We start from the raw sequence: 24,576 nt of genomic DNA, 5'->3' as shown, positions 1-24,576 counted from the left end.
GTCAACTAATTGATTATCAAAATAATCGTTAGCTGCAGCCCTTATTCTACACTTTGTGCACAATTTTAGGGCAAGTTGTATTTTTGAGGATTAATTTCATTATTGAACAACTACAGTGCTCACGGTCAATCCAAAATGTTAATAACCTGAATATGTAAGAAAGTAAAAGTGATGTTTTGGCTTTCTTAGGAGAACATCTATGTGTGCACAATTATTGGGCAACTATTAGTGTGCACAATTATCATGCAACTAAGTGGAAAACAAAAATGTTCTTACTCGTTTAGTTTCATCTGTTAAAGTGAGAATAATAAACAAACAACTCAAAATGTACAAATAAACATTTCTGATATTTTTAAAAACAAAATCAGTGACCAATATAGGCCCTTCTTTTCAATGACAGTCATCAGCCTTCCATCCATGGAGTCTGTCAGTTTCTTCATCTGTTGTCGATCAACATTTTGTGTAGCAGTAACCACGGCCTCCCAGACACTGTTTTCCTTCACCGTAAATCCACCGTTTAAGAAGGGACCACAAGTTCTCAATAGGGTTTAGGTCAGGTGAGTAAGGGGGCCATGTCATCATTGTTTCATCTTTAAGGGATTTACTGGCTAGCCATGCAGTGGAGTACTTTGATGCATGCGATGGAGCAATTTCTTGCATACATATCATGGTCAGACTTTGTCCTGGACCACTGCTTGAAGAAAGTGTCTTGTAAAAATTAGTAGTAGGTTTGGGAGTTGATTTTGAGTCCACCTTCAACCCGAAAATCCAACTAGCTCATCTTTATTAATACCAGCCCACCAGTACCCCACCTCCACCTTGCTGGCATCTGAGACGAAGTGGAGCTCTGTGCCCGTTCCTGATCCAGCCATGGGCCCATCCATCTGGTCCATCAAGAGTCATTCTCATCTCATCAGTCCATAAAACCTTTTGAATACTCTTTCTTCGGATCTTTCTTGTCCCAGTCTTGACGTTTCAGCTCATGTGTCTTGTTCAGTGGTGGTCAGGTTTCAGCCTCCCTTACCTTGGCCATGTCTCTGAGCACTGAACACCTTGTACTTCTGGTCACTCAGGGTAGGTTGTAGTTCTGGAATATGACAGCACTGGAGGTTAATGGGTTCCTGGTAGCTTCACGTTTGATTCTTCTCAAATCTTTGGCAGCTAATTTGCGTCTTTTCAACACGTTTATTGCGACCCTGTTGACTATGAACAACAAGTTTGAGGGGTCTGTGATCATGCCCCAATATCTTATCAAATTCAAGAGTGCTGCTTTCCTCCTGAAAGACTTTTTACAATTTTTGACTTCTCAGAGTCAGTTAAATCTTTGTTCTTTTTTGGCCCATTTTGCCTGAGGAAAAGAAGCTGCCTCATCATTATGCACACCTTGATATAGGGTGTTGATCTCCTTAGGCCACACACTCCCTCAATACACAAATACACATCACCTGATATGCTTAAATCCAATCAGCATTCAAGCTTCTACAGCTTGGAGTTGGGACAATATGCATGAAAATAGTGATTTGGTCAGAATACTCACTCGCTTAATAATTCTGCACACAGTGTAATCCTTCCCCAGTCTAACCAAAACTCTAAAGGAAAAAAAATGGCTTGAATTAAAATTTGTCAAAAACCTACTGAAAAATGGCAACTTACTGCTACTTTTGTTTCATATTTACTTGTATTGAAATCTGTTCTACCTTCTCTTTAGGGGGAATCAAAACGCATCACGCTTGTTCTTCAACAGCCTACCCAGGCAGGCACAGGAGCTCAACAAGGCCAGCGTCATGTGGTACTGGGTGGTTTGCCAGGGAAGATTGTTTTTCAAGGGAACCAACTGGCTGCTTTGACACAAGCCAAGAATCAACATGGACAACCTACCAAGGTAGTGACTATACAGCTGCAGGTTCAGCAGCAGCCAGGAGGAACAGCACAAACCCCACAGAAGTTTCACATTGTACAGCAGGGACCAGGTGGTCTGACTCTAGCACCCAGCCCCCAGCAAACACATGTGATCGGTCACCAAGGAGCTCAGAGGCTTTCGGTACCTCTGAAAGTTGTCTTACAGCCACAGGTGAGTACAGGAACAAAAAGTAACATATAACATTGAATCTTTATACCTGTAATTGATGTGCTAGTACATTCGATACATGCAAGTAGTGTTTTATTTTTTATTTTATGTGTATATTTGTAATGTCTGTAGCTCTGACACATTACACAAAGTATTACAGATTGTTAGTCGTTCACATCAGTCTCTAGTAAGGAATTAACATGGATTTCCAGATTGGGTTGTGTTTATCTACAAAGAGGCCAGCAGTTTGGAGTGGTGAAAGTCTCATTGCTTCTCGGTGGAGACATGCTGTACTAGTCCTGGTTTTTAACCCTAGGCCAGAGTGGAGGAATCTTCATACAAAGTTACTTGTGTTAAATCAAATTTTTGTTAAATATAAACTACAGATTTTGATAAGCCTTTGCTGCTCTAAGGGAGCAGTGCAGTGGTAATGACATGAATTAAAGTGACCCTAAACTCAGGAGTTAAATATTAATAATAATAATGCATTAAAGTACCTTAACTATTAAAATGTATTTTATTTGTATATCACTCGGCTGTAGATTTTTATATCGCTGTCCTTCCTTCTGGAGGGTGGCTGCTTTTGTTCCCAATGGTCCCTGTGTGTGTTGTAAAGTAGCCACCGCTCCAAGATCAGTCCTATGATAGACTGCAATCTCATGTTTAGTTTACTAATTTGTTTTTGAGATTGTAGTCTATCACAGGAGTGATCTCGGAGCGGTGGCTACTTTACAACACACACAGGGACCATGGGGAACAAAAGTAGCCTCCCTCCAGAAGGAAGGACAGTGTCAGCACCAATTCAGAGATGATTTGAGTATCTACAGCTGATCAATGCACAAAGAAGATACATTTTTGGTAATATTTCAGCTACTTGAATGCCTTTTTTAAAGTTTAGTGTCACTTTAAGTGTTGTGCAAAACTTCATTCATGTCTGCCTTTCAGCAAGCTCCTAGTGTACTACAAGTCCTGGCTGCAGGGCATGGCTTATTCATGAACCCTTTCCTTACCACTGACATAAGGCTTACGGCGGAACACAACTGCTTCCAGCTGGCCAGCTGAGTAAGCCTTACGTCGGTGGCTTTCTCCCTTCTGCTATAAACTCATGGCCACTTTAGAAGGGTTCCCCTGACGGTTCCTTTTAAATTAATAGCGGTCATCAGCAGCTGAAAAGCCGCTGATGATCGCTATCAAAAAAAATTCCGGGTGCCCCCGCTGCTGCCGCTATCTGACAGCTCTTCTTGCTGGGATCTCGCTTTGGATCCCCGCTGCATCAGCCCATACAAGCGGTGGGATCCAGGAGAATGAACATAGCTGAAGCCGACGAGAAGGAGGAGAGCGGAGGCGCTGTCATCCTGTCAGTTTCAGGATGACAGCGGCTCTGTGTGTAGCAGTGCGCTTCAAGATGGAGAGCGGAGGATCAGTAAATATCAGTGATATTTACCGATCATCTATGTGCAGCGCAAACACTGGAATGATCAGCTGATCACTCCATTGTTTGTAAACAACTGGGGACACATAGTACTATGTTACAGTCCGTGTACCCATCGCACTCAGCCAAAAATGGAGGGTGGGTGCAGCAGGTGTCAGCGGGTGGCTTCCGACAAAATATCAGTAAAGGATGGACACTAGCACTCCAAAGCAAGTTCAGTATGTGTTTATTAACGTACTAGTTGCCAGTAGAACACTCTATACAATGTTTCCGGGTCTCACAGAAACCCCTTCATCACTTGTTTGCCTGATGAAGGGGATCCTGTGAGACCCCAAAACGTTGTATAGAGCGTTCTACTTGCAACTAGTACGCTAATAAATACGTACTGAACTTGCTTTGCAGTGCCGGTGTCCATCCTTTACACACAGTACTATGTGTCCCCAGTTATGAATGAACAGGAAGTGCTTTACATCACGGCCTGTTCTTTAATTTCTGAATTAGTAGTAGCACTCACTATAGAGGCTTTTACCCATTCATAACTGAATGAGAGTAAAATATTTACTATCACCAGTTTCTGAACGAATGGGAAGCCTCTGTACTGAGTGCATTTAGAACACAGGCTGCAGAAAGATTGTGTCCTCAATTTCTTTTTCTATTTCAAGAAGGAAATGTCAGGGGTCTGTTTAGACCCCAGATATTTCACCAAAGCCCCCCCAACAGTTGATTTTAAAAAAAGCACACATATATTATACACATGCAAGAGTGTATAATATTGTGGTGTACATGCGCTGCGTTGTTAGAACGCATCGCAATGCTTTTTTTTACAAAATAATTTAACTGTGGCAGTGCCTGGCAAAGTGTTGACGCATTGTCGTGATTTGTGATACGCTGTGTTGCGATTAATGTACGCCTGTATCATTTTATCACAGTACACACATCAACACAGCGCACAAACTATTTTTAACATAAGTCGCTTATTTACAGTTTTGCATTTTACAGTTTTGCATTTTTTTTTACCGTTTTGCAGAAAGCCGCAATTTTAAAATGTACAAATATTAGTAACTCAATACAGTTTTTTTTTGTTTTTTTTTCTTTTAGATCTAGTATTTAGAAGTATTTTTTTGGTGCACTGATACTGATTTTATTGTGCTTGTATCAATTCAATTGTGTATATTTTATCGGTTTAATATTGATTTGATAAACATTTGCGCAATTACCGCAGGACCTACAAAATTAGCAGCACCATCTTTTTTTTTTTTTTTGTACCTTTCCTGCTCTGTGGTTTCAGGGAATATATGGTTTGGGGGGTATTTTACAAACTCTAACAACACAGCAATGGAGACAAATTGGATAAATGGCGTGGCCAGCTGAGGTTAAAAGTGTTTCCGGAGGGCTGGGCAGTGAAAGGGTAGATCAAGACCAATACAAAACACAAAAATTCCCCAGTCTCAGCCTGCCAGCCAGCCTGCAACCAAACAAATTGCCTTGTCAACAGTATGCGTTAAAATCAGAGGTTTTAGTTGCACAAACTTTTGGCCAAAAATATGTAGAAGCCAAGGCACCTCTGCAACGTGTGGTCCTAACTCTATGTATCCGAGTCTCCAAGTGTGAGCATATTAATGAAGTTGATAAATTACATGCAGGTGTACCTGGAGGTAGCCAACTCCTCCTAATAACGTGCAGGGACGCACTGGAGTCCCAGCAACCAAAAATGCACGCTGGGACTAAAGTGCGTCCCTCAAACCAAAAAATGGTACATGCATGAATCTATAACCGGCTTTTATAGCAGGGCGCACATTGGGAAGGCTTACAACAATCCAAAACACAAAAATTCCCCAGTCTCAACCTGCCAGCCAGCCTGCAACCAAACAAGTAGCCCTGTCAACAGTATGCGTTAAAATCAGAGGTTTTAGTTGCACAAACTTTTGGCCAAAAATATGTAGAAGCCACACTGCCGCGCCAAGGCACTTCTGCAAGGTGTGGTCCTAACTCTATATCAAGACCACCCTGTTGTGTTTTATATACGAGGAAAAAAAATATACTGTTCCTTGATTTTGGTACTGGTATCTTTTTGTTTGTTTTCATGGGCCAAGGCAAAAGAGCAGAGTAGTTATTTAGAGTTCACGAATGAAAATTAAAAGGAGCAAGTTTGGCAGGTGAACACAGATGGGGTGTTCACAATCTTTTAGATTGTAAGCCCTCACAGGCAGGGCCCTCCTTACCATCTTGTCTTGAATTGTATTGTGATTGTAATGTCTTCCTTTTATTGTAAAGCGCTGCACAAATCCTATATAAATCCTGTATAATAATGGTTAACTACCATTCTTAAAGCAAATCTATAACACCACATTTCTTTTTTTTTTTTAGTTTCTGAGTAGGGAAGTATTTGAAGCTCTGTTAGGTTTTTATTGCTTTCCATGTCTTTGCTGGGGAGAGTCAACCTCTCGAATTGTCCTGCTGAACATTGCCACTGAGACAAAAGGTGAAATGAAAACCCAAATGTTATGATTGTCACCAGAAAAAGGAGAGGGAAGTTCCCCCTTCTTACTGTAGATATTCCCTTTCATTTCCTGTTGTGCTTCCAGCACAGAAAGTGATTGGTAAATCTCTCCAACAAAACGTGGCCAGCAAAAAAATACACTTAACGGGGTTCCCTATGCTATCCAAAACTACAACAAAAGTTTTTTTAAGCTTTTTTTTTTTTTAATCGCATACATTTGCTACAGTCTGATACATCTGCTGTAAATATGGAGAGCAATGTGTAGTATTGAACACGATTCCTGGACCTGAAGAGCACAGTGTATACCACAACTGTATTAGTTTATAATAGAGACCATTAGGCTGGGTTCACACCTGGGCGTTCCGAATAGGCACGTTTTTTTGTTCAATGAAACGCGCGTTCGACACGTTTTTTTTAACCTCCCTGGCAGTATGATTTATTTATTTTTTTTTTTCTCTAGCTTTTTTTCGTTTTTTTTTTTAAAAACATTTTTTAAAACTTTTTAAACTTCCCGCCCGTTCTGCCCCCCTGCGACGCGCACGCTCGCAAGGGACGGAAGACGGCAGCGGCCAGAGAACACAGCGGGGATCGCGGACAAAGTAAGACCTACGCTGTATTCCCGAGTGTGGCCCGGGGTTACCGATTTGTTAACCCCGAGCCACACTTGGGAATACCAATGGATAAGTGCTGAAATACGCCCCAAAGAAGCTCCTGTACTATTTCGGGAGTAGGGCGGAACCATGCCCATAGGATTTCACTGCTTGAGCGCTTTTCCGCACTACGATCAGCGCTGAAAAACGCCCAGGTGTGAACCCAGCCTTAAGGTGATACAGTAAGCCATGCACACAATGAGAAAGTGATTTATTATGTAGCACTGGGGTCCCAGGTTTGATTTGAACCAAGGCCCCATATTTGCAGATCTTTTGTATTTTCACTGTGTTTAGACCTGTTCTTTTAGATGCTCTTATCACATTGATATTATCTTGTTCTTTCCACTTTTTGAAATAGTTACTTCTGTGCTCACTGTAAAGAGCTGCCAAATATGTACATACATATATTCATACAACTAACCATTTACTGAACTCTGTTACATGTATGTGTGATTTTATTTGCCAGGCGGGCTCCTCACAAGGCACAACACAAAGTCTGTCAGTGGTAAAAGTTTTGAACGCCAGTGAAGTTGCGAGTCTCACAGCTAACCAAACTTTGGTTAAACTTGGAGGTATGATGAAGAGGGTCTGTTTTTAATAATGTTCTAAATACAATTGGTTTTGGTGATATATTTCTTTTAAATTTTTTCCCCAGTTTTTTTTATTAATCTACATATAAGATTATTTGACAGATTTGTCAGATGGGTGATGTTTCGATCAGCACTTCTTTTAAAGGAAATTTTGGAGGCTGCTATTGCTTACTTCCTTCTGAAAATGCTAGTTACCTGACTGTGTCAGGCTTTAATCATTTTAAACACTGACTTGAAAAAACATAATCAATGACATACAAAGCCATTAGACCAATCTGCAACCCAAGGAAGTGGTATTTTTGTAGGGGGAATAGGGTCAGCAATGAAAGCCTTGATGCAAATTCCTTTAGAGTGACCATGTTGCTGTAGTAAAGTTCCCCAGGGAATGCTTACCTGTAAAACAGGAATGTGAATACTTGCTTTTTGCTTCCGAACACTGCTCTGTTTAGTAGGAATTATCCCCTGATGTCCGCTAGCAAACCAACACTTTCAGTAGTATTGATCCTCGGGGTCCCCCAAAGCTCTTACTGGTTCCTCTAGTTGACCTCTACATCAATACTGTTTACATTAGTGAGGTGAATGTGTAGGAGAACCATCAGTTTTCAAAATGTTACCTGTTTTGCATTAAGCCACTAGACCCAATTTACATTGAATTGTAGTTATTTTATACTGCAATGGCACCTTGACTTGTTTAGGCTGCTATAAAGAGTTGGCCTTTACTTGCTGGCAAGTGAACGTTTTGCACTGTGTTCTTTTTTCCAAGACAAGTCTTACATGCTCTTGGACAAGGTATCACTCTTACTTTCCTAACCTCACTACTTCCTGTGTTTTCTATCAGGAGAATCTCGTAAGCTTGATAGTCAGAAGAAACAGGAAAAAGCCAATCGTATTGTGGCTGAGGCCATTGCCAGGGCTAGAGCTAGAGGGGAGCAGAATATTCCTCGTGTTCTGAATGAAGATGAGCTTCCAAGTGTCCATGCCGATGATGATGATGCAAGTAGGAAGAAGAAGAAGAAAAAGAGGGGTGAACCGGGTCATGGCTTATGTACTGATAAGTCTAAAAAATCCAAGGGGAGCAGCAGCTCAAGATCCAAGAGCAAATCGAAGCCTAGGTGAGCAGAAGTGTATGAGTGTTTGTACAGTATATTTTATCCTTGACATTTCTGACAGTAAAATTTATGGTGATGTCATCAAGTTATTACCTTTAGTCCCTATGGTGACTGTTATTTAAAGAATAAGTGTACCATTTTTTTAAATTTTGTATTTTATATTTTTTTGGGGGTTGGGGGAGAGGTCCATATGCTGCAAAATAAATTCCATTATGGCTCATTTTGTGTTCGCAGAAACTTTAGTTATCACAGGTCGGTCTGAACAAAACCTGGTGCACTGGCTTAACAAAATTCTCAGTAGTACTTAATTGAAATGGCGGTGATGTGATGAGACGTGATCATGTTTCATGTTACACCTCGAGTATGAATGTACCATGAAACATAGTATTAAAAGTAAAGTTATCCTTTAAAGAAAAAAACAAACAAACCTAATTTTGAACTACATGGGATGCTTTTAAAAAATGCCGTATGTGTACACACAGCTAAGCTTGTCCTTTTAAGGTTTAAGCCTATAGTCACTATTACATTTTACAACATCAAAGGTTCCTCTCTGAGATGATAAAACACTTGGAATCGTGGATTCCTTTTAACAAAGAATCTGAGTACAGGATGTGTTTAGGCAGTCTTGATGCATCTCAGCATTCCAATCACTTACTCTGTAGTATTTACAAATAAAAGGAAGCCGCCATGGGGCAAACCATGTTTTTATTTTTTTATTTATATGCTATAATAAATTAAGTCAGGGGTGGACAAATTTCAATCAAATTCAAGAGCCATTCTGTCCAATCTAGGAGCCAGAAGAACTTTGTTTGGAGCCAGCTCCATTGACTACAACTAGAGAAAACCTCAAAGTTTTTAGGCACCAACTGTCATTTTTAAGGAGCATTGGCTTAGGCCCCATTCACACTGAGCGACATGAAAATCGCGCGATATTGAGCGACTTGTCGCAACTTTTTCCTATTGGGCTGTATGCAATCAGGAGCAATATCGCTCGAAATCGCTCGAAAAAAGGGTCATGTAGGAGCGACAAGCTACCAGCGACGAGCTACAAGCGATATTGAGCGACGAGATGTGAACCGCTCCATTGAAATGGATTTGAGAAGCTACATAGAGCGATATCGCGTGGAAATATGAGCGATATCGCTGCAAAAATCGCGCGATAAATCGCTCAGTGTGAACGGGGCCTAAGTGGCTCCTGGGATTTGAACAACCCTGAATTAAGTGAATTGTTACCACTGTTTATTCATTCAAACATAATGGAGTTATGTGGGTGCCATTTAAAATTAAGTTGATAGGATAGTAAATATAAAGAGATATGAAGGACATTTGGTAGGTAACTGACCTGGAGCTAGCATTAACCTATACTGTGTCCTCCCATGACCCAAACCTCGGCATATAGCGGGCTTTTGCCCGCTATGTGCTGAGAGCGCTGCAGCCAGAACAGATCCTGACAATGCTGCCGAGATCCAGCGGGCTGATTGACAGCCAACTCTGCCTCTCTAGAAGTGGTACCAGCTGTGCCCACACCCTCCCCTGTCCGTCCCTGCAATCGGCGTTGGAATAACGGAGAGTGGAGGAGGTAATCCCTGCAGGGTGCAGTGACTGCAGGTCGCTGCTCTTTCCATGTAGAGGGTGGAGAAGTGAGCAGATCGGTATGTTTTTGCTCACTACCTGATCAATAGAGACGACGTGTGACATGTCACACGTCGGCTCTAACTATGGGGTCGAGTGTAATTCACTCATCTCGTAGTTCTCCTTTTAAGATCAGGAAAGTCCTACTATAGAGCTCCTAATCTGCATGCTTGTTCTGGTTCATTGATTTAGAAAGTAGCCATGGAATTAGCAGAAGAGCCAGGTGACTGGTATATATTTAGTAGAAGAGGACATCAGTGGCAGTGTCCCACACAATCGGGAATGGTTAAAACACCTAGCCATTTTTTTAATGTTTTTGCATTATCCGTATCTGACCAGGGATAGCCGTTAAAAGCATATTGCTTAACTTGTTAATATAATTTATGAACAATAGTTGCCTTATTGAATCTTCTGAAAAATGATCTGTCCCGATATTTTAGTACAATCACTCCAATTGTTGGGAAGAAGAGGAAGCGCAACCCATCATCTGATAATTCTGAGGCAGAAGTGCTACCATCTCAGGCTTCTCCAGTAGAGGATGAAGATAGTGTTCAGGTACTTTAATTATCATTTCAGCCAACGTGGAGGGTTTTCATATTTGTATCCTAGCCAGCCTGGGAAAGGGGGGGGGGCTCATAATTGTATCACAGCCAACCTGGGGGTATTTATATAGGTATCTTTCCCAACCTGGTGGGTTTTCATATTTGTATCTCAGCCTACCTGGGTGGGGGGGATCCTATTTGTATCTCAGTCAACCTGGAGAAGTGGGGTCATAGTAATCTACAAGTGTGCTGTTTCCCGAACCCCAGTTCCTATGTTTTCCTGCATAGTTGCGTCGCTTAGCCTTGTTTCCACGTCGGACGTATGGCTTTTTGGCTGCAAGGCTGCAGGAAACTGGCAGCAGGTACTCTGGACTGATGAGTTGAAATATTTGGCTGTAGCAGGAGGCAGTTTGTTCACCAACGGGCTGGAGAGCCGTACAATAATGAGTGTCCGCAGCAACAGTGAAGCATGGTGGAGGTTCCTTCCAAGTCTGGGGCTGCAATTCTGCAAAAGGAATTGGAGATTTGGTCAGGATCAATGTTGTCCTCAATGCTGAGAAATACAAGCAGATATTTATCCATCATGCCATACCATCAGGGAGGCGTGTGATTGGCCCCAAATGAATTCTGCAGCAGGACCACGACCCCAAACACACAGCCAATGTAATTTAAGAACCATCTTCCATGTAAAAGAAGAACAAGGAGTCCTGGAAGTGATGGTTTGGCCCCCACAGAGCCCTGACCTCAACATCATCAAGTCTGTCTGGGATTACATGAAGAGACAGAAGGATTTGAGGCAGCCGACATCCACAGAATATCTGTGTTTAGTTCTCCAAAATGTTTGGAACAAAATATCTGCTGAGTTCCTTCAAAAACTGTGTGTGAGTGTACCTAGAAGAAGGCAAAGGCTGGTCACTCCAAATATTGATTTGATTTGGATTTCTCTTCTGTTCATTTTACTTTCCATTTTGGTAATTGATCAAAATAAACTAAAAACACTTTTACTTCTGAAAGCATTCTTACTTCATTTGTTTTTTTTACACCTGCCTAAAACTTTTGCACGGTACTGTATATATGTAACCTAAACACAAATTCCTGTTGTTTTTGTTTTTCTTTTTTCCTTTTAGAAGAGACGATCCAATCGACAAGTGAAACGTAAGAAATACACTGAGGATCTAGACATTAAAATTACTGATGATGAAGATGATGAGGAAGTTGATGTTACTGGTCCAGTAAAGTGTGAACCAGTCCTTTTGCCTGGGCCTTTTCCAATGCCTGATGGCGAGATGGTTCCCTCCATGCAGTTCTTTGTGGTGAGAAAGTTGCTAGTTCTTGTGGGAGCAAGCCCTGGGGTGGTGTGCGTGTGTGTGTGTGCCTGTAATATATATTTTGTTAATGTTCTTGCAGAAAACCTGCATCATAAGGCACCAGTTCCAAGTTAAACCTAAATTACAAAGCACAGGGGGCGCCCTGTCCCACTTTCTAGTAGTGCATAGTGGTGACCTGTGTAAAAAGTAGGTCTGCATTGGTGGGGGTTATGGGCAGGAAACCCTAGCCCTGACAACCAAAATTTGTCTAGCCCTGACTATGTACATTTAAGATAAGATATACTTAAGATATAAATACATTTTATAGCCTTCACCTCTTTTTGCTGTTTCTGTTATCATTTGTTGGGGACTACCCCAGGAAAGTATTAGGCCATCCAACGAGTGGTAAAAGAAAACAATATTTAGGTTTTATTTTTCCCCGCATAGGACTTTGTGTCCATCCTCCTAGGGACAGTGCTCATAACCCAAGGGTTTCCTGTGTCCCTCAGTGCACCCCATAGAGATTAAAGATTAAGGTGAACAAAAAAAGAAATAAACCATTTTCACTGTCCATGTCCAGCATATTAGAGAATGAAAAGTGTTAGGTCTGTTGAGTTGGTTGCATATAGCATGTATTTGGTAATTGTCTGCTAATGTTATTCTGTGGAACTTGGCAAGATGGCAGCACCCAGTGGCTGAATAACTGGGTTTCTGGGGATAGACCAGTGTTTTTGTTCACCGATTTTCACCGGTGAGTTGTTTTATAGACTTAAAGTTCATATTTGGCAATGGTTTCTAGAAGCGTTGACAAAGGAAAGGGTTGATTTTGGCACACAAGATTGTTTAACCTTATTTTATTCATTTTATGTTAAAATAAGGCAACAATTTTATTTTTTTTCAAAAGGAAAATCCAAGTGAAGAAGATGCTGCAATTGTGGATAAAATACTTTCTATGCGCACGGTTAAGAAGGAGGTAACTAAAATAAAGACCTAACAGATCCTTCCAATATTCTCTTACTGATTTTATATATATAGCGAGGTTAACATTTTATCATTGATTTACTCATGTTTTAGCTACCCACGGGGATCTATATTGATGCAGAAGAATATTTTGTCAAGTATAAGAATTAGTAAGTAACTTTCTCTATAATGCTTGCTTCCAAACATATGAGTCAATTAGTAATCTGTATGTTCCATGGTTTCAGCTCCTATTTGCACTGTGAGTGGGCCACCATTCAGCAGCTTGAGAAAGACAAGCGCATCCACCAAAAGCTCAAGAGGTTTAAAACCAAGATGGCTCAAATGCGTCATTTCCTCCCAGAGGATGAAGAGTCCTTTAACCCAGACTATGTTGAAGTGGATCGAATCCTGGATGAATCGCATAGTATTGATAAGGACAATGGGGAAGTTAGTTTGATCTTTATTATTCATTGTTCTTTTATTACTGTTTGCTTTTGTGTGCAAAATAAACAAATCTTTAGTAGTTCTACAACCTTCAAGCATTTAGTGTAGTAGTTAACTATTTCATTGTAAAAAAAAAAATGCAATACTTGGTTATTTTTTTCACAGAGCTGCAAATTTTGTGACCAGTGTTAATTTAAGTGTATGTCTAGCCAAAAGTAGGACTGGTCAGCTTCATATTGTTTTCTGTGTCTCCTCCTAAAGTGATTCAGCCTCTCCTATTTGCCCTGGTTACCTTTTATCACCAGGACAGAAGGTGATGCATAATTCAAAATGTAACAGTTGTGCCAGGTGGAAGGGTTCCCCTTACCTCCTATCCAAGGACAACTGTTCCAGTGACAGGTGTCTGAGGGATTTCTTCTTGCTTTGATTCAATTCCTACTGGGGGAATGTATCAAAACTGGAGCAGACCAATTCTGGAGCAGCTGTGCATGGCAACCAATCGGCTTCTCTCTCATTTTCAAATCTTAACTGAACAAACTGGAGAAGCTGATTGGTTGCCATGCACATCTGCTCCAGATTTTGTCTGCTCCAGATTTGATAAATTCCCCTCATTGTGTTTCCTGGATGCGAGGTGAGGGGAAATGTTGCCATTAGGACACAGCAGGCAAAGAAATAAACAAAACGCACATTTTGACAGGTGTTCTAGTGTGAGATAAACCTTCGACTTTATTTTTGCAGCCTGTGGTGTATTATCTTGTGAAGTGGTGCTCGCTGCCCTATGAAGACAGCACCTGGGAGCTTAAAGAGGATGTAGATGAAGGGAAGATTGATGAGTTTAAAATAACTGAGTCCCGACTGCCGAATCTCAAGCGTGTGGTATGTGACTGCTTGTGAATTATTTCAGATCAACTTTAAATGTCCTAACATGGGTAACTAATTTTATTGTATTGGTGCATCTTAAGGCACGACCTGCAGCTACTTCATGGAAGAAGTTAGACCTGACCCGGGAATACAGAAACAGTAACCAGTTAAGGGAATACCAGTTGGAGGGGGTCAATTGGCTACTGTTCAATTGGTACAACAGGTGAGAAAAGATGACTGTTATGCTGATCAATGTAGAGGTGTTACATATTTAAACTGGTGACCAAGGTTTGCTTTTAATATACAAAATACATTTTATAGAAGTAGTTTAGGACTATCACATTTTAGGATTTAGATTGTGTGATTGACAGTTATCAGTTATGCATGGATCAGTTAATTTTGGTTTTTTTCCAATTCAAAATAAGGGGAAAACCAGGCATGAATGTAAGGACGTCCCCCTAAATAATCTATATATAGGACACGTATTACATCAAACCTCTCCAGGTGCAGGACGTATCAATGCAAAACTGATCACCTGGGATGGTTGAGATGTATCCTGCATCAACAAATATACAGTGTGTGTGTGTGTGTGTGTGATTTTATCTATCTATATCACACACACAAATATAATTTTAGATTAGTCCACATGTATATAACAAAGTGCACAACAAAATATTGACAACTGTATATGTACATGTTCCCTCCAATGTTGCACACACAAAAAAAGTGTCTCATGTGTCTTCCCAAAGTTTGGCAACGAGGCCCATGGATGCACCTTGAATATAAAAAGCAATACTTTTAATACAGAGCGCCTTCCTCTAATGTAAATTTTAAAATCACGCGTCATGTCTGCAGTATTGGATACGGTTTTTCAAATGCGCTTATATATGTGCCCCTCTGGAGGTACTGTGTATATTACTTCATAAATGACTGGCACCACTGTGTCAATTGAGTCCTGTACTACCTCTCATGCAGAGATGATCAATGAAAACGATTAACACATCTTGTTTTCTTAGTCAACAGAAAGAATGTGAGAAATAGGTAGGGTCTCTACTGTGCATCTTGGGAACAAACGTATATGTTCCCTGGTATACAGTAAACCATTTGTCACCACTGTATAAATGTATTTCCAAGCCTCCTCCAGCATGACAAATCATCACAGTTGTGGTCTAACCCATGCCTCTGGATATTTAAGAGGTTCCCAGCACCCAAACTGTCTCCGGTAACTGGGTATTCTGCTGATGGTGTCGCTTTTTCTGTAAGTATTTGGAACCATCCATTGTAGCTTGTGCTACTGAGCGGCTTACACAATTGTTTTCAGCAGAAAAGAAGGAGCATACTAAAAGGTACCCCAAGGCTGGTTGAAAAGGAGAATACAATTTTTATTATATATACCGTATTTTGCGCTCTATAAGCCGCACTGGACCATAGGACGCAGGGGTTCTGTGACAGCTGTAGTTAGTCACAGTTGAGACAGTTGGCCACGGTCTCAGAAATCACACAGAGCAGGCCAAGAACGGACGTTCTTCGTCTGCTCTAGGGGCTCTATGGTGAGCTCCTATGCCGTGGTCACGGGTCCCCCAGAGGAGCAGGGGACCCCGAAAACCACGGCGGGAGGGTTCCCCCGGACACGTTCGCCGCCGCTGCTCGATTTGATACAAGTTATCTAATTAGATCACTTGTATTAAACGAGTGGCGGCCCCACGCTGTACATTTAGCTTTGCTTGTCCGGAGCAGGGCTAAATGTGCAAAAAAGACTACTCGCCCGAAACTGCATGAAGTGCGTCTTATGGAGCGAAAAATACGGTGTGTGTGTGATTTTTTTTTTATTTTATTTTTTAAATCTTCAGATTTTATATACTAAAAAATACTTTTTTTTTAAAGTGACTATCTAGGGCTGACATAGAGGACTATGCTGTTTAAAATGTATAAACTACCCACTTTGAGTGTTCTAACAACTATTCGATTTAATATAAATGTTATTCTTGCAGGCAGAACTGTATTCTGGCTGATGAAATGGGTTTGGGCAAGACCATCCAGTCTATCACATTTCTGCAGGAATTGCATAATGTTGGGGTACAAGGTCCTTTCTTAGTAATTGCTCCTCTTTCCACTATTACCAACTGGGAAAGGGAATTCGCCAGCTGGACTCAAATGAACACCATTGTGTACCATGGCAGCCTGGCCAGCCGACAAATGATCCAACAGTACGAGATGTATTGCAAGGACTCTAAGGTCAGTTGTGTGCACTGTGTAGCCTAAGTATGTCTCTTGGTTCATGCATCCTGGTGGGGGAAATTCTGTGGGCTGTTAAGGTGGCCATACACCTTACAATTATCTGCAGATTTTCTGTGGTCAGATGGAAAAGGTGCAACAGATTCCTCCGCTAAACTGTGTGGATGGAGTAATCTCCACCTGGGCCAATCTGTTGCACTTTTGTCATCTGACCACAGAAAATCTGCAGATAATTGTAAGGTGTATGGGCACCTTTTTAGGCAGAAATTTTGTGAGGAAGAAAAAAAGGCAAAGCTTTTTTTTTTTGTCTGAATGCTTATTGAGTTACACAATAGATCACTGGGCATTATTCCTGCCTCTAAGAAATCCACTGAACGTAAAGCATAAAGGTAAGCTCCCTCTCTTGTGGACTTTATTCCTCCCCCTTCACAGGAAGAGAGAGCCCAGTTTAGGATCATACTGTATGTTTGTAGTCCATATTTGTACTAGAAGATGGGAGGTTCTTTCATACTCCACCTACCCACGCTTTTGTGCTCTGCTCGTTATATTATTTTATTTATAATCTATAGTACTACATGTCCAATGACCGTGTCTGTCATTTTTCTTTGATGGCACTAACCTCTCTGACTGTTCACAGGGTCGTCTCATTCCTGGAGCCTACAAGTTTGATGCTTTAATCACAACTTTTGAGATGGTGCTTTCCGATTGCCCTGAGCTACGTGAAATTGAATGGCGTTGCGTCATTATTGATGAAGCTCATCGTCTGAAGAACAGAAACTGTAAACTGTTGGACAGTTTGAAGCACATGGATCTAGTGAGTTTTTAGCAAATGTTTTTCTTTTCTTGCGATTTCTATGATTCAGTATGAATTTAACTGTCAAATCATTTGGAATTTTCTAGGAGCATAAGGTCCTCTTGACTGGGACACCATTACAGAATACTGTGGAGGAGCTGTTCAGTCTGTTACATTTTCTGGAGCCTAGTCAGTTTGCCTCCGAAGCAGAATTTCTGAAGGATTTTGGAGACCTGAAAACTGAGGAGCAGGTGTCAACATTTCTTTTCTCTGAAACTGAACTATGCACACTATATTTTATCATATTCCCATCCACATTTATTTTAATATTTATTACAGGAATTTTATATTGCGCTGTTAATTTTAGACAGCACTTTACACCCTGTACATGTAAATCATTGCCTGCTTTTCAGGAGCCTACTATCCATGGTTCTTATGCATGCATACATGCATGCATACATACATACATACATACATACTATCACACACACTAGTTCAATTTAAACCGCAGACTTTTAACCTACCAGAATGTCTTTGGAGTGTGGAGGGAAACAGTAGTACCTGGAGGAGAGCATGCAAGCTCCTTTCAGATAGTATCCTGAAGGGATTCAAACGGTGGACACGTGCTGCAAGGCAAAAGTGCTACCATTGACCCACTCTTAGCCACTCACATTTCTGCTTGATATTGACTATTTGTGTCATCCATTTTTTTTAGCTGCTTTCCTTAGGCTCCCTCACATTGCAGTGCTCAGACTGTGTAATTATACAAGTTAATATTTTTGTGGATGTTGGTTAGTTTTGATCAACAACAAAACCATGAACTCTTATGCTTTTTCATAAACCACATGTTGGAGTTAAAAGTGAACTATGGTCAAACCTTTTTTTAGGCCGTGGTTTTGTTTAGGATGACAGGAGGACATTTACTATTGTCCTCACATGACCCACACCTCAGCATATATTGTCAGGATCTACCCCACTGCCTGATTGACAGCTGGCTCTGCCTCTCCAGACCCCTCCCCTGTATGTCCCTCCAGTCAGCACTGAAATGGAGAGGGGGAACCACTGCCGGGAGCTGTGATGACAGTCACCGCTCTCTGCAGGGCGAAGATCAGGAAGTGAGCGATCAGCGGAATGTGATCACTCAGTTCTCGATCAATAGAGCCGACGTGTGACCGCTTCAGTGTCGCACGTTGGCTCTAACTATTGGGGGTGAGTATATTGCACTCACCCCATAATTCTCCGTTAAGCAGAAAATAATAAGATGTAATATGTCTGTAATGGACTTTTTTTTTTTTTTTTTGTCATTCGCAGGTGCAAAAGCTTCAAGCCATCTTAAAGCCTATGATGCTAAGAAGGCTAAAGGAAGATGTGGAGAAGAATCTTGCACCCAAACAAGAGACCATCATCGAAGTGGAATTAACGAACATTCAGAAGAAATATTATAGGGCCATTCTGGAAAAGAACTTTTCTTTTCTTACTAAGGGGGCTAGTCAGACCAACACTCCCAATTTGCTTAATACCATGATGGAGCTTCGCAAGTGCTGCAACCATCCCTATCTCATCACTGGTATGAGACAAATATATGCATGACCCTAACCGTGCTAGCTTTTAAGACATTTTCTAAAATCTTTCTAAGCATCTTTTTATGCAATATGTTTTTTTATCATAACTAGGAGCGGAAGAAAAGATCATGTCTGACTTCCGAGAAGCGACACCAGTGATTCCTCTTGACTTCCACTTGCAAGCAATGGTGCGCTCCTCTGGCAAATTAGTTCTAATAGACAAACTTCTACCCAAACTTAAAGCTGGAGGGCATAAAGTTCTCATCTTTTCCCAAATGGTGCGGTGCTTGGATATATTGGAGGATTATCTCATTCAGAAAAGGTAAAAATGTGCACACTATGTTTAAGCCATTGTTTTGTAGTAGGCTTTCTAGCTTTTTTTTTTTCTGTAGTGAAAACTGGTATGAAGTAATTGTTGTAAAAGGTTCTAATGTGGGAAGTTTTTTTTTTTTGTTTTTTTTTTTTCACATATATTTTATTAACTTTTAATCACCTTGTACTTTACACCTTAACCTAAATCAAGAGTCATCCTTACTTTTTTTCTATTTTTCTTTGTAGTCCTGCACTGATTTCTACTTGGAAAAAGCCGTAAAATACCCTTTTCTTAAAGGAATTGCTTTTCCTGTCCTATCGCTTTCATGCCCAATGCTGGCATCAAATTATTAAAAGCTGCACCCCTCCCCCAAATTCAAGTAAAAGAAAGGGGTGTGTCTAAATCTAATAGGTCTAATAGATTAACGAACTCCAGGAAAATGTTTTTTTATCCTACTGTAACTAGCTTTTGAAAGTATTAAAAATATGTGCTTACTTTTCTGTATAGCAGTATGGTCTTCCAGAAATCCATGGTACAAGTCTGTGCTTCTGCCATCTGCGCCTCCTTCTGGGCGGGGCTCTGTCGCACCTCCCTCCCTAAGACTGGGCGGGGCTCTGTCGCACCTCCCTCCCTAAGACTGGGCAGTGATGGAAAGTTCGAATCTTTTACATGAATTGGTTCATTTCCAACTGTTCATTCAAATGAACCCAGTCATGAATCGATTCATTGGTTCACTTTATGAATCTGCTGATAAGCAAGTGAACTGAAGCTCAGGAGCTGACTCAACCTAAAGGGTTAAAGTATCAATGTAAAGGAGGATCTCCTCTCATCCAGACTCCATGTGTCATCTCTTTGATCTCCCTGCAAGGCTGTCTATCCCTTACCACTGCTGCAACCTGACAAATCAGTGTACTGTGTTGTACTGGAGACTCATGATTCCTTGATTCAGTGTACTGTGTTCTACTGGAGACTTGTATGATTCTTTAAATCCGTGTACTGGTGTACTATTGGCTGAGAACTGTTGTAAGTTGTGATTCTCAGTGTACTGTTAGCTCTCTGATTGGTTGCAGGAAGGGGATGAGCTCTGTCACCTTAAGATCATCTTCCCAGAGCTGTTGTGTTTATGATGCAACACTGAACCCTTTCAAATGAATCCGTTCAGTCGAATTTAATAATTTCAACCATTTCACTGAAAAGAATCAATTTAAAAGAAAGATTTCTTCATGAATTGGACATCACTATTCCACACAGCCAGATGCTGTTAGGAGGAGGTAGGATGACTTTAAAGCAGAGGAATTTGTCATGCAGAGGCACCTGTAATATGTATGTGCAGTCACAAAAAAAAACCTAAAGTCACTGGAGCATACAGCACTTAGTAGCTCTTCCCATCTCCACTCTCTGCTCTGCCTATACATGCCTCCCACTTCTATTTCACAATGCCTCATGGGAGATGTAGTCTGCTCTCTATGCCAGCCAGGATATGACACATACTGGTTACCTAGATCCCCCGCCTGGCTGCAGGAAGGACTGATCTAATAATAGGAGGTTGTGACATCACTGGCAGCTAAAAACAAGGATTATAAGAAAAGAAAGATCTTTTATGATAAATGGTTAGAGCAATTTGCTTCCTCTGACCTGAGAGGGACCTAAATATATAAAGTTATGTGCAACCCTGAGTTCTTTAAAGAGTGCACTGGCCAGCATGGCTAAACTCTGTTAATGGATTTGCAGTCATATTTACACATCTGTCTGACTATAAATATCTGTATATCATTTGCACTTTATATTGGTCCTAATGATAATTTAGAGGAGAGTGGGGGTTTGGCTTTGCAATTGAATTCTTAAAACAACTTGCGTTTTGTATATGTTTTACCTAGGTATCTTTATGAACGAATTGATGGTAGAGTCCGTGGTAATATGCGCCAAGCAGCAATAGATCGTTTCAGCCGTCCAGACTCTGATCGGTTTGTGTTCTTGCTGTGTACACGGGCTGGCGGGCTGGGGATTAACCTCACTGCTGCAGACACCTGTATCATCTTTGACTCTGACTGGAATCCTCAGAATGACCTTCAGGTAAAAGCTGATATGCCTTTCTGTCACACTTCTTTACCTCTATTTGTGGTACTTCAATTGGAAATGGTTTCTGGATTATATAAGAAAACCAGCAAGCACCATTTGTACCCAAACAGGCCATGTAATGTAATCCCAAAGCAGTTTTGGAAAAACAGTTCCTCCTAATGCTAATTACAGTCATCTAGGCGGTGATGGGTGTAAACTGTATGTGGTCCCACAGCTGCAAGTCGCATTTAACCAGACCCAGAAAGGAGGGGGTGTTCTAGTCTGTTTTAACCGGTACTACCCACATGAAATAAGGGTTGAAACATTTTTTGAGGGGTTTCAGATCCTGCACTCGATAACGTTGTAAACCTTCTTTTTCTGCAACAAGCAGATATGATGATATCTGCTTGTTGCAGAAAAAGGAGGTTAACAATGTTGGTTATTGACTTCAGCAAGACCAGATAAACTGTTTGTTGCTGTTACCTAACTTGCAACTTTGAAATTACCAATTTCCAGGCATTTCTTCTTTCATTTAGTCATATTTATAAGCTGATGGATTTGTTTTCTTGTGTTCAGGCACAAGCACGTTGTCACCGGATTGGTCAGAGCAAGGCTGTTAAGATTTACCGACTGATCACCAGAAACTCCTATGAAAGAGAGATGTTTGACAAGGCCAGCTTAAAGTTAGGACTGGACAAAGCTGTTCTGCAGTCTATGAGTGGACGGGACAATCAATTGAGTGGGGTGAGTATGAGATTTGATAAAGATGAGCAGAGACTTTAAACTATAGTTAGAAATGCTAGAAACTGGATGATGACTACCCTTAGTTATAAAATGGATTTCCATGTTCATCTACAGCCTATCCAGCAGTTTACCAAGAAAGAGATTGAAGACTTGCTACGGAAAGGTGCTTATGCAGCCATCATGGATGAAGATGATGAAGGCTCCAAGTTTTGCGAGGAAGATATTGATCAAATTTTATTGAGGAGAACTACCACCATAACAATAGAGTCTGAAGGAAAAGGTTCCACTTTCTCCAAGGTTGGCATTTTTCATGGCTGTAAAATGTGAAGAGGGTAATTTATCAAAACTGGAGCAGACAGAATCTAGAGCAGCTGAGCATGGCAACCAATCAGCTTCTATCTTTCATTTTCAAAGCTTAACTGAACAAACTCAAGAGAGGTTGATTGGTTACCATAGGCAGCTGCTCCAGTTTTTATAAATTCCCCTTGTTTGATGTATGTTTGTCCCTTTTTAATTATAAAGAACCGTAAATATATAAAGCATTTTGTGAATGGTATACACAAATCAAAGTACTTGGGTCATTTGCTCGGGTACCTTTTACTCCTGTTCATATAGAAGCTCTGTTTATAGGTGAAACTGCATTTTTCTTTAAGTTTCTTCTTGTGTATTCTCATGTCTTCTTTTTTTTTTTTTTGGTAACGTTCTCTTTCTGTATTAGGCAAGTTTTGTCGCATCTGAAAACAGGACAGACATTTCATTGGATGATCCTAACTTTTGGCAAAAATGGGCAAAAAAAGCTGATTTAGATCTAGTTCTGCTTAACAGTAAGGTGAGTTTAACTATCACTAAGATATGGAGATTTTATTTTTAGACACATTTAAAAGTGGTATTTAATAAGGGGCCGTAGTGTGCAAAAGCAGTCATATCAAACCAATAATAATAGGTGCAGGAATAGCAGTCCAAGGTCAGATTACCTTGCACATGCTAATCCTGCTATCGGTAGTCTTGGTTGTCGGCAAGTAGTGAGTTTGTTTCCTTTTTATAAGAGGAGTGTTTGGTAAACTATTTAATGTATACTTGCAGATATTCCCAAGGAGACTTATGAGGTGAGTGATTTCCACTCATCCTCCTAGTTAAAGCCGACCTGTGTCAAGGAAGCTGTCGCAGGTCGGCTATATTGACCAGGAAGTGAGCGGAAACGTGCAGCCGATCCGCTTACTTACAGATCGTCTCCCTGCAGTGAGTGGTGACTGTCGGGGGGGTGAGCACCGCTGGCTTTGGCTCTAGATAGGCAGAGCCAGCTGTCACTCACGCAGCTGGGTGGATCCAGACAGTGTTGTCAGGATATGTCCCGGCTGCGGCACTCGCAGTATATCGCGGACGATAGCTCGCTATATACTGAGCTTTGGGTCACGCGAGGAGGTTAGTATGTCCTCCCGTGACCCTAAAGAGAATTATGGGGAAAAACACTTACCCCATAGTTCTCTTTTTTTAATCACTTTTGAATATCTTATTTATTCTTGTACCTAGCTTATGGCAAGCTTGAGGCATAGCGCCAGGCTTTCCACAGGCCAATTTACTGCTATGTTGGGAATTACCTTGATAGTCTGTTGTTATTTTACCTAAATGGCAGGTGATCAGATGAGATGCACACAGCAGAATGGCTGAGCAAAGACAAGCCTCCCTCCCTCTTGCATAACAGTTGGGGACCTGTCCGAATTAGCCAGTTAGAAGTGGTCTACAAACTCAGGCAGTGCTTGGCCTTATTAGGTGCACACTGTTATAGACGCTTTTATACCAGATTATTTTTTTAATAAAACTGTTAATGTGTAAAAAAAAAAAAAAAAAAGAGCTTCCCTTTAAAATATGATATAGTTTGATGGTATAGATAGTATGCCTTCAGTATTTGCAAATCTGAAAAGCTAAGTAGCTAAAGTACAGAAAAGAAACACATTTAGTACATCTCCAGAATACATGCATATTCCCCTATGTTGTATCCCTTTAAATATGCTGCAATTACATGGAAATAACTGTTGATATGCCAGCAATATAGTATGCTCCTATTTTCCCCTTAGGCATGACAACACCGCTCTGAATTCCTAAGCATGTGGTTTTAGTCCTGCCTACTTTATTCCTGATGGATTACATAGAACACAGCCCTCTCCTTACCTCCCCCCTCCCTCTTCTCCTCAAAATCCACAGGTAGTTTTTGCCCTTGTTAAAGCGATAGAACAAAAAAAACAAAAAAAAACTTTCAGTTGTATTATTTAGCAGACTCAAACGGAGCAAATAAAAGAAGTTCATTTGTGGGGGGTTCAAACCGACTGTAAAATAAAACTTATCCCTTGCAGTGAGGCTACCCTACTGCAAGGGTTAAGTCCTTGTTTTGGTCTAGGGTCTAAAATAAAAAAGTTATACCCATCTGAAACTCTGTCCCACCTTGCTGCTAGAGCAGTCCCTGCAGCCTCTCACCCTCCGCTCCGGTTGTCTAAGGATCTGCGAGTCATTACGTCTAATACACTGTAATAGATGGGAGGATACGGTCTAGCAGCCAGGTGGGATTAAGGGTCACATAAGTATATATTTTTTTACATTTTACACCTGAGACCAAAACTAGCACCTAACCCCTGCAGTGCGAGGTAGCCCCACTGCAAGGGTTAAGTTTTATTCTGCTTGGAGTTCTTTAAAAAGGGAAGGATGGGTCGGGTTGGGTTTTGAACTGAAGAAATAGTTAGCTTGTGGAAACCTTGAGAAATGAATTCCGTTCTCTTTCTTA

General features: G+C 40.9%; 1 protein-coding gene across 1 annotated transcript in view; it reads left to right on the top strand.

Moving 5' to 3' along the window:
• The window catches only part of CHD8 (chromodomain helicase DNA binding protein 8), a 56,305-nt gene that overhangs the window by 15,554 nt on the left and 16,175 nt on the right, over positions 1 to 24,576 (top strand). The window contains exons 3-21 of the mRNA XM_018563147.1: positions 1,709 to 2,071; positions 7,117 to 7,222; positions 8,079 to 8,352; positions 10,422 to 10,536; positions 11,651 to 11,836; positions 12,735 to 12,803; positions 12,905 to 12,960; positions 13,036 to 13,237; positions 13,973 to 14,110; positions 14,197 to 14,318; positions 16,087 to 16,330; positions 16,968 to 17,144; positions 17,231 to 17,374; positions 18,435 to 18,690; positions 18,797 to 19,007; positions 20,876 to 21,071; positions 21,633 to 21,800; positions 21,915 to 22,097; positions 22,519 to 22,629. Coding sequence (XP_018418649.1) covers positions 1,709 to 2,071; positions 7,117 to 7,222; positions 8,079 to 8,352; positions 10,422 to 10,536; positions 11,651 to 11,836; positions 12,735 to 12,803; positions 12,905 to 12,960; positions 13,036 to 13,237; positions 13,973 to 14,110; positions 14,197 to 14,318; positions 16,087 to 16,330; positions 16,968 to 17,144; positions 17,231 to 17,374; positions 18,435 to 18,690; positions 18,797 to 19,007; positions 20,876 to 21,071; positions 21,633 to 21,800; positions 21,915 to 22,097; positions 22,519 to 22,629 — 3,321 coding nt within the window. The remainder of the gene's footprint in view (positions 1 to 1,708; positions 2,072 to 7,116; positions 7,223 to 8,078; positions 8,353 to 10,421; positions 10,537 to 11,650; positions 11,837 to 12,734; positions 12,804 to 12,904; positions 12,961 to 13,035; positions 13,238 to 13,972; positions 14,111 to 14,196; positions 14,319 to 16,086; positions 16,331 to 16,967; positions 17,145 to 17,230; positions 17,375 to 18,434; positions 18,691 to 18,796; positions 19,008 to 20,875; positions 21,072 to 21,632; positions 21,801 to 21,914; positions 22,098 to 22,518; positions 22,630 to 24,576) is intronic.

This window comes from Nanorana parkeri, unplaced genomic scaffold, assembly GCF_000935625.1.
Source record: "Nanorana parkeri isolate BGI_ZX_2015 unplaced genomic scaffold, ASM93562v1 scaffold635, whole genome shotgun sequence".
Classification (NCBI taxonomy): Eukaryota; Metazoa; Chordata; class Amphibia; order Anura; family Dicroglossidae; genus Nanorana; species Nanorana parkeri.
Note: the sequence above shows the minus strand (reverse complement) of the source record. Positions and strands in the feature narration are given on the sequence as shown.